The sequence below is a fragment of the Epinephelus lanceolatus genome, chromosome 2 (assembly GCF_041903045.1).
Source record: "Epinephelus lanceolatus isolate andai-2023 chromosome 2, ASM4190304v1, whole genome shotgun sequence".
NCBI lineage: Eukaryota > Metazoa > Chordata > Actinopteri > Perciformes > Serranidae > Epinephelus > Epinephelus lanceolatus.
The window spans coordinates 23,724,944-23,736,148 of NC_135735.1; the positions used below are offsets into that span (position 1 = coordinate 23,724,944).

The following is an 11,205-nucleotide window of genomic DNA, read 5'->3' on the forward strand; positions in this document are numbered from 1 at the left end:
TTTTTTTTTTTTTTGTTATTATATTGTTCCTTTTCCTAAGAGTTTGGAACAACAGGAAACCTACTGAAACAAACTGTTTTAACTGAGTTAAGCTCCAGTTCCATTTGTGTGCAATTTAAAGCATTAGAGGGGCCTCTGTAAATCTTTAACCTTAAGTCTTATTTGGACAGCCTGAATTTTAATGTCTGCTTCTCAGTTGGTCTACTGGACAATTGAACTGAAACATTTAAGCTTGACATGTGGCCTCAGTCTGGATTTATATCCTTAAGAAGAACACTGACATTTTAATGTATCTTTTTTTCTATGTAAGATCTCATTCCATTTGGGCCCCCAGTACCTCAGTGGTCAGACCAGGCAGCCCCTGTACAAAGGCCTTGTCCTTGCGGCAGCGAATGCGGATTCATTTCCAGCCTGCAGTCCTTTTGCTGCATGTCATCCCCTCTTTCTCCCCATTTCATGCTTTAGTCTGTCCTGTCTAATAAAGGCAAAAAAAAAAAAAAAATCTTTAAAAAAAAAAAGATGTCATTCCATTTCCTTAAAACTGATATTTTGAAAAGCTCAGCATGTCCAGATATTTGTTGACCAATAGACATGACTGTCCTTTAGCTACATAGCCTACTATACATTACAATTAGTAACCACTGATTTCCTCCATCAGACAGACTTCCGCCTTTTACCAAAGACATTATTGATGGCTTTGTCAATGGACTTGGAGCCACTGTATTGTCTGCGGTCTGCACGGTGCTTAAGATTCTCCATCACATGACAAATGACTTTTGTGAAGAGGTTGGATACCTCCGAGTATTCCTCTGCTGCAGACACCTCCTGGAGGTGGAAGTGTTCTCTCTGAGTGTTTACGTTGGTTTTCACTTGGTGTTAGCTGGAGGTTGTGTCATGGGAGTCATTAAATGGTTCCAGTGAAATGCAGACAGACGATGTAATGCAGCAAAGACATTGCCCCTGACTGTGTCCTCCTTAATTGTTTCAAATCTTTCTTACAATATGTTGGTAAAAGAAATGCACCATTCAAGGAACCTTAATCTTCTTTTTGCAAAAACCCTAACCAAAATAAGTGTTCTTATCTACATTTTATCCCATTTCAATTACCATAAAAGTTTTTATAAAGTGTTCAGGGATTATTTATCTGGCTAATGAACTTGGAGGAGCTCTGAGGGTCTGTTCCCCAAAGATACAGCCTGAATCCAAAATCAAAAGGCCCTCAACACAGCGTGATGGGTTCATGTAGATTCTGTTTGACTACAAAGTGAAACTATACTTCACACAGGGATACTTCTGCTCATCCCAGTCCAGCGTGTTGGAATGCAGTCCTTAACTTGCAGCATGCCACATTGATCCTCACCTTGGTAGGCCTACATACATTCATCTCAGGAATGGGACTCATTAGCTCATCAAAGTAAATCCCTCAGCTCGGCTCCACTCCCAGCAGACTACGGTCACTCACCCCTCACAGCTCCCTTTGATCTGCAGCGGGATGCTTTTGGCGTTGAGGAAGGACAGTCGGTCAGCGATGTTGTACACCACCACAAATCCATCTGCCCAGTTCACAGGCTCCTCTAGGATACACCTGCTGCTTCCACTCTGACACAGCAAAGATGGGACGCGGAGATCAAACACAGCACATCGTCTATCAACTGATCTGAGTGCAGAAGCTATAAAAGTTTTATACATGAGATACTTCATGGGTTACTTTTTCTCCAACCTACTGCAGAAACAAAAAAATGATGAGAAACATGGTGAGACATTTGCCAAAATAAACAAGAGGGGGGCCAAAGGAGCTGCAGCACAGTCACAGAGCTCCTTTTGTATGAGACTCTGGAGCTTTGCAGTCAATAGAAAGTAAAAACTTTGGTGGTAAAGAAAACCATGTGTGCTCCCTGTAAACATATTCTGCTGCGTGTGCTCTCATCTATAGGGTACTACTCTAAATACCTTCAAACATAAATTCAGTATCACAACATATTATGTGAACATGGATCAAATATTTCCAAGTGGAACTTCCTTTTATGCTACAAAGAATCTGCAAGTTTGCTATAAAAGGTAAGATATGCTGTGAATCCAGTCTGAACCCATAAACGTTAATGCAAGTGGAGAGTTCAACACAGTCGATGAAAATGCACAAAGCTTCCTTATGAGAGGCAGTGAACGCAGCGTGGTGCCAGTTTAGTCAAACTATGGAACAATGATTACTCTAATTACTGTGCTGCATGATTGCTCATAGGGGGCAAACAAGCCAATTAATTTAGAGCAGAAGTGAAGAGGTTTGAAATTGTATACCCCTCTGCAAACTGTAATTCTATTACAGTCATCCAGTCTGTAAGATAAACACTGAGCGCTGGTGAAATGTGCACATCGCTGATTTCAAACATTTGAAAAGGACGGAAAAAGAGTTTTTGTTGAGTCACGTTGAATTGATATAACGTAATTAGTGTGAGGCCAAAAGAGACACAGTGGAAAACTCATGAGAGGAGTATACTGTATGATACGGTATCTTTCTATGATATAACAGCATTACTGGTTTAATGAGTATATTTACATACTGGCAGTGGAAACATTACTCTCCAATAAAATGTTTTGTCAGGAATCTCAGCAGAACAGCTGGGGCAAATGTGAGAGTAAGAGAGAGAGAGTCCATATTGTATAACACACTATGATGTAATACAAACCTAGACATTTGAGATTTGACGTTTGTTCGGAGACTTCATCAAAGGTGAGTATGTGTCTTTATGCTGCTCATCTTTGTGCACAGACAAAAAATGCACATTGTGCATTAAATGTATTGACATACTTTTAATAAAACAGCATTTCTGAAATGAAATATATCAAATAATGTATCTGTAATAATGCAGAACATTAAGAGTTTTTGCCACTTATCAGAAAAGTGTTACATTTCTTCACACATTTAATATCAGAGTATAAAAGGAACACACTGAATGTCTTTTTATTTCATTGTATTTTGTCATATGTCTATGATGATCACACAGTACTGATATAGCTACTGATATTAAGCTATATATTAAATGGGGCAGCACAGTGGTGTGGTGGTTAGCACTGTCACCTCACAGCAAGAGGGTTCCTGGTTCGATTCCGGGTGGGGGAGCCCTTCTGTGTGGAGTTTGCATGTTCTCCCTGTGTCAGCGTCGGCTTTCTCCAGGTGCTCCTACTTCCTCTCACAGTCCAAAGACATGCAGGTTAACTGGTGACTCTAAATTGTCCGTAGGTGTGAATGGTTGTCTGTCTCTATGTGTCAGCCCTGTTATAGTCTGGCGTCCTGTCCAGGGTGTACCCTGCCTCTCGCCCAATGTCAGCTGGGATGGGCTTCAGCACCCCATGACCCTCAAGAGGATAAGTGGTTAGAAAATGGATGGAAGGATATATTAAATGATGAATTGATGAATTTTTCACTAGCAAACGTCTTGCAATGGGATCACCATACATAAATTTCCTCATATGAGGACATCCCAATTTGGATTTACTGCACCTTATACTTCATTCTGCTTAACTTAGACCTGTCTAGTGGTAGCAAAAGCACAATGCACTAATCGATATAAAAACAAAATGGCAGCCATCTCTGCCAAGTCAGTCTGCAGCTGATCCTGACACAAAAGTAGACAAGGTCAAAAACCTGATCACAGTTTATGTATGAAACTTGTTCATTTATGATTGATAAGGTTTGTAGTTTGATATGGCAACAAATTTGACCAATTTTAGCAACAGTAACAAGCAAGGACACTGTTAATTAGAAAGTACTCATGTGAGGACACTGGGACTTTATTATCAATGACAATGTTTAGTTTTTTTATACTAAGTAGGTCCTACTAATCCCAGATAGCTAGGAGAAATTGAAAATGCATACCAAACAAAAGTTCAGCTCTCAGGAGGATATGTATCCCCCTACTTCCATTGCTATTGCTCAGACCACACCTATCTTGGAACTTGACCTTCATTTTGATCTCAACTACACACCTGTGAAGTTTGGCGACTGCACCTTGCACAGCTGTGATGTTCCAGCATTGAGGAAAATCTGTCCACAGACAGACAGATACACACCAACCAAAGTGCTCCAAATGGCTTCTGAGGCAGGTGCCACTATAGTAAGTGTCACCGGCACCATGGTTTGCCATGATGACACACACACATACACACACAGACTCACAAGGTCACAATACCAGCCGTTGGGATGTTTTCACAGCTGGTAAATGAATAGTATGTCCATACAAGTTTCATAAGCAAGGCATGTTTGTCCTAGTTTTGCAGTGAAAGTTTGTTGCATGGTAGTCTCACATAAAAGTAAAGACTTGGATCTTCACTGAAAAATAAAACAAAACAAAATCTTTATGTTAGCTTGGTTTTTCTTTCCCACATACCAATGGCAAGTTGTTACACTGGTGATAACAAAATGTATATGTTGATGTTAAAATCATTCTGATTCTGAACATGAATGAGTTCTCATGTAATGTGTGCCTTTATGCAATGCTGCCGCCCTCTGATTCTTTCTTTTTCCAGTCACGTAAGGTCTGTAATGTGCCCTCTTTTTTTTATCTCTACTGTCGTGTGTGTTTTTTTGTTGTTGGGTCATGTTTTGTTATTAAAATTGAAAACTAAATAAAATATCTTGGAAAAAACATCCCTTCCTTCACTGGAACCAAAATCAGTTGGTCAGAAGTTATAACTATCAATTTTCATCTATCCTCTCTGGTGTGGTGACTGGGAACAACATAATATAGAAAATGTACTCTGCCACTGGCATCTGTCTTGCTTTAACCTAGACTCAAAGTGTTGTGCAGTTATGTCAGATATACCCTTATACATAGTTGTCACACTTAAAGATAGTCCAATTGTATTCTCTACCATGCATAATTTACAAACAAAACAAAAAAGACTCTGCTGTGCTTACCATTTCTTATTTTTTTCTATGAGCATCCTTGCTCCCTAGCTGAGCCAACTGGATATCGTTCATGACAGTGTAAGTAGGAAATGAGCTGTTAAAACTCTCCTTCTTCTTCTGACTGTACAGACGAGTATTTGGAAGAGCTGCTTCACCACCACACGTCCCACTTGGAGCTCTGAAAACATGCAGTCTCTGTCCCTTCTCAGCCAATGAGAAAAAGTTTGCAAGCAGGCGGTTATAGAGGCTGACCAACACAATGCAGATGACACAGACAGGATTTTGGAAAGAGGTGTTTTGAAAAACAAGCCACATTTTTTAAAATGTAGACACGTTGTCCTATACATGGTGTGCATTATAGTTTGAACACTCCAAATGTAATTATGTTGTTATAGAAAAAGAGTGTTGTAGGTATACTGTGTGCCATGAGGAAATTAAATTCAAAAGCATTTCTTTTCCACTGCTTAAGTGACTTTTTACAGTGCAAAACGTTGAAAAAATAAATCAAGTCTGGTGTCTTGTGCATGAAAGCATAATTCAGTCAGGAACAGGAACAGGAACAGAAAGCCTCTTCTTCTTCTGGAAAAGTTAAGGCAGAGAGAGCACACCTCTCTGCCCTTCCACATGCTTACGTGGGATGCCTTAAGGCAGTGAGAGCACACCTCTCTGCCCTTCCACGTGCAAACGAGGAAAGCCTGGCAAGAGTAAACCTCCCTGCCCTTCCATGCACCTACAAGGAAAGCCTGAGGCAGAGAGAGCAGCAGCAAAGACCCCCCAGGACCAGAGCAGAGCAGCATCAGTGACAAACAGAAATGACATTGATAAGTGAGACACAGCAAGAAAAAGGAGGAGCTGGGGTGGAGGCGGGATGCAAAGCGGCTTGCAGAGGAAGCGGCAACAGTCGGCAGGCCAGAGCAGTTTAGGATGGTTGGGATGTTCGGATCCCTAGAAACAGGTGAGACCACAGACATGTTGTTGCAGAGTCTAACCCACGGACTATAAAATGTCAGCACAAGTTAAAAATGTAACATGTCAGTTGACCTCAATTAGGCACAAGGCCTCCTCCTCCTCCCTCCAGTGCAGCACAAGACTCCAAACTTTGATTTCACAGACTGCTTCACTGGTCAGCTCTCATTTTTCTCCCATCGCTTCTCTGTCTGCCCTTTTCATTGTTCACCAAAGGCCACAGAGGTGTCTCATTATTATCCTGTAATGTTTTACTCCAAGTCTGCTGAATGAAAGGTCACAAACCTTATTCAAGAATAAAACATAACAAGAAGCCCCTTGACCAAAGCTGTGTACATACGACACCTTTGACTTATTGCTTTATGCATTCTTTGAAAAATAAACAGCAAAATTATTAGTTTAATATGAGTAAAAATTGCATGTTACCCTTTTTTTTCTTAAAAAAACAAACCGCATCTGTTCTGTGAGGTTACTGTTATTTCATTTTAACAACAAAAACACTTCAACACACCAGGGATTGTCTTAAGAGCTCCAGTTTCTCCAGAAATTAATTTACCAAATAAGATACATCCATCCTTCTATTGTGTGGCTAAATCTAAAACAGATTTTCAGATATTGAAATCCAGCAGAAAGGTATTTTGTGCCATTAAGAACACTTATGAACTGTTCCCCTTCAAGTTGAGACACAATCACAATATTGTTTTACATGCAATGAAACATTTTCTGCTCATTTTTAAAACTTTTTGTGCACAATATCTGGTGTGTGATGTGAGGCTGTATTTTGAGAGAATCGTGCTTTCTTTACTGAATGTTTAAATAAATTCAGTGTTTGTTTGTTTTTTGCTGTAAATAGAGGTTTCTGTGATCAAGAAAAATCCAGAGCAGACAGACACCAGTGTCAAAGGTTAAAGATAGAAGACACTGAGCATTCAAGTGCAGCAGTGGCTTAGTAAACTCTCATCGATCAACTATCATATCTAATTTTATATCATGACCTGAGAGCAGTCTTCCAGTAGGTGCTGCCCCTCAGGCTCCTCACTGCCCCATCAAAGCTCTAGCAGCCATGGCAGGTTGATAGATGGTTAAGGTCTGAGTTACAATCATTGTTACAGTCTGATGGGAATGCCTACCTTGAAGGCCATACTTGGGGCAAATAGGTGCCCAAACCTTCACCTGCCACCTCCAGCTCCTCCACCTCTCTGACAGTGATAACATCAGGATGTAAAGAGAGTGCCCTGAAACATCAAAGGTAGGTGTAATACCAATGGAAACATGGAGATGCATATGATACTTCTGCAATCAAAGGTGTGTATAAAGATGTGTTTATATCTTACTCTATAGATAGATAGATAGATAGATAGATAGATTTCTTATATTATTTAATGACTGTCTTAATGACATACTATACTATGACATTTCTGATGAGTTTGTGTTAATGACATACTATACAATGACCTTTTTTCATGACTTTTTTTATGACTTACTATACTATGACCTTTTTTTCTGACTTATTTATGACATACTATACTATGACCTTTTTATTAGGTTTTTTTTATGACTAACGATACTATGAAATTTTTTTATGACTTTTTTATGACATGCTATACTATGACTTTTATAATAGTTTTTTATGACATACTATACTATGACCTTTTTAATGACTTTTTTATGACATACTATACTATGACCTTTTTATTCGTTTTTTTATAACATACTATACTATGACATTTTGATTAGTTTTTTTATGACATACTATACTATGAACTTTTTTTATGACTTCTTTATGACACACTATACTATGACATTTTGATTATTTTTTTATGACTTACTATACTATGACCTTTTTTATTACTTTTTTGTGACATACTATGCTATGAAATTTTTTATGACTTTTGTTTATGGCATACTATACTATGACCTTTTCTTATGACTTTGTTATGACATACTATACTATGAACTTTTAATGGCTTTTTTATGACATGCTATAGTATGACATTTTTTATGTCTTTTTTAGGACATACTATACTATGGACTTTTTAATGGCTTTTTTATGACATACTATACTATGACCTTTTTTATGACTTTTTTGTGACATACTATACTATGAATTTTTTTCTGACTTTTTTTTATGACATACTATACTATGACTTTTTCTTATGACTTTTTCATGACATACTATACTATGACCTTTTTAATGGCTTTTTTATGCCATACTATAGTATGACATTTTTTTATGTCTTTTTTATAACATACTATATTATGCACTTTTTTATGACGTTTTATGACATACTATACTATGACTTTTTTATGACTTTTTTATGACATACTATACTATGACTTTTTTATTACTTTTTTATGACATGTTATACTATGACATTTTTATGTCTTTTTTTATGACATACTATACTATGACCTTTTTTTATAACTTTTTTTTATGACATACTATACTATGACATTTTCTTATGACCTTTTTTATGACATGCTATACTATGACATTTTTTATGTCTTTTTTATGACATACTATACTATGACCTTTTCTTATGACCTTTTTTATGACATGCTATACTATGCACATTTTTATGATTTCTTTGTGACATACTATACTATAACCTTTTTTATGTCTTTTTTATGACATACTATCCTATGACTTTTTTAATAGTTTTTATGACATGGTATACTATGACCTTTTTTAATGACTTTTTTAGGACATACTATACTATGCACTTTTTAATGGCTTTTTTATGACATACTATACTATGACCTTTTTTATGACTTTTTTGTGACATACTATACTATTAAATTTTTTATGACTTTTTTATGACATACTATACTATGACCTTTTCTTATGACTTTTTTTATGACATACTATATTATGACATTTTTTATGACATACTATACTATGAACTTTTTAATGGCTTTTTTTATGACATACTATACTATGACCTTTTTTAATGACTTTTTTATGACATATCATACTATGAATTTTTTTGACTTTTTTTGTAACATACTATACTATGACATTTTGATTATTTTTTATGACATACTATACTATGACCTTTTTTATGACTTTTTTATGACATACTATACTATGACCTTTTCTTATGACTTTGTTATGACATACTATACTATGACATTTTTATACTTTTTTATGACATACTATACTATTACCTTTTTTATAACTTTTTTTATGACATACTATACTATGACATTTTTTATGTCTGTTTTTATGACATACTATACTATGACCTTTTGTTATGACTTTTTTATGACATACTATACTATGACCTTTTGTTATGACTTTTTTATGACATACTATACTATGAAATTTTTTTATGGCTTTTTTATGACATGCCCTACTATGACCTTTTTTTATGAGTTTTTTATGACATACTATACTATGACCTTTTTTAATGACTTTTTTTTATGACATACTATACTATGACCTTTTTATTATTTTTTTATGACTTACTATACTATGACCTTTTTTTATCATTATTTTATGACATACTATACTACGACCGTTTTATTATTATTTTTTATGACTTACTATACTATGACCTTCTTTCAATTACTTTTTTATGACACACTATACTCCGATATTTTTAAATAGTTTTTTTATGACATACTATACTATGACCTTTTTATGACTTTTTAATGACATTCTATACTAAGACCTTTTTTACGATATTTTTTATGACATACTATACTATGACCTTTTGTTATGACTTTTTTATGACATACTATACTATGAAATCTTTTGTGACTTCTTTATGACATACTATACTATGCACTTTTTTATGACTTTTTATGAAATACTATACTATGACCTTTTTTTATGACTTTTTATGACATACTATACTATGACCTTTTCTTATGACTTTTTTATGACATACTATACTATGAAATTTTTTGTGACTTCTTTATGACATACTATACTATGACCTTTTCTTTGACTTTTTTATGACATACTATACTATGACTTTTTTATGAATTTTTTTATGACATATTATACCATGACCTTTTTATGAGTTTTTTATGACATACTTTACTATCACCTTTTTCATGACTTTTTTTATGACGTACTATACTATGACCTTTTTTATGACTTTTTTTTATGACATGCTATACTATGATCTTCTTTCAATTACTTTTTTATGACACACTATACTCCGATATTTTTAAATAGTTTTTTTATGACATACTATACTATGACCTTTTTATGACTTTTTAATGACATTCTATACTAAGACCTTTTTTACGATATTTTTTATGACATACTATACTACGTCCTTTTTTAAGAGTTTTCTTTATGACATGCTATACTATGTCCTATTAATTACTTTTTTTTACACACTATACTATGACATCTTTAATTACTTTTTTATAACATTTTTAATAACTTAACATGACACACCACTGATCTAAACTAGGAGAAAGTAAAGCAGATTTAGGGAGGGCTAATTCACTGGACCCAGCGATTTCTGGGGGTGGGCTGGACTGCAGTACACAGTATACTAGAACCAGACGTAACAATAATAGTAATTTGGTTATCAATTTATGATTCTAATTACATTTGCTAAGGATCCTTTAATATGGATGTCTGTTGTTGCCTTTCATAGCACAACTAATTCTTTTTATATTTTATCAGTATATTGGAGGGTACATTTTGAGCATATTTTGGCTTTAACTGTTCAATAATGTCTGATATTCGCAATAGCTCCTACAGTCAGATTTAGCTAAGCTCTATATTTTTCACTTGGTGTTAGGCCACATGATGTGAGAAGACTCCACTTACTAATTGTTTCCGAAAAATATCACAAAGGTTTCAGAACCGATGAGGTTAAGAGCTGAATGCTGTGCTCAAGATGAATTTAGCTCGCAGTTTCATCCATAACTCTGTTTGCGGTAAACAAGTCAACTCAAATAAACTGTACTAACTGATCATGAAGCTGTAGATGATTCACCCTGCTTTATAGCATGTACTGTCCCAGCTCATGTGCTCAGTAGTATCTTAAAACTGATTGTTGCATTTTATTTTATAGAAATAATATTGCTAATTTTTACAGGAAAAGCTGCTACTATTTACTATATATATGTATTTACTGAATCAGTAGAATGTCTAGTGTGTAAGATTTGGGGGCATATACTGGCAGAAAAGGTATTTACTATTCATAACTATGTTTTCTTTCTTTAATCATATGAAAAAAAGGATCTTGTTTTCATTACTTGAGAATGAGCTGTTTATATTTACATGCAGAGTGGGTCCTCTCCCACAGAGCTCTCCATGTTGTCCCTACAGAAGCCCAGAATAGACAAACCAAACACTGGCTCTA

At 35.4% G+C, this 11,205-nt stretch overlaps 1 protein-coding gene across 1 annotated transcript; it reads right to left on the reverse strand.

Moving 5' to 3' along the window:
• Positions 1-654: 654 nt before the first annotated feature.
• Positions 655-7,014, reverse strand: rerglb (RERG/RAS-like b). The gene is made up of 4 exons (XM_078162776.1): positions 7,003-7,014; positions 1,463-1,599; positions 1,361-1,370; positions 655-825 (listed from the first exon to the last, which is right to left on the reverse strand). Exons 1-4 carry the CDS (start codon positions 7,012-7,014, stop codon positions 655-657), a joined length of 330 nt encoding a protein of 109 aa, XP_078018902.1.
• Positions 7,015-11,205: the final 4,191 nt, after the last annotated feature.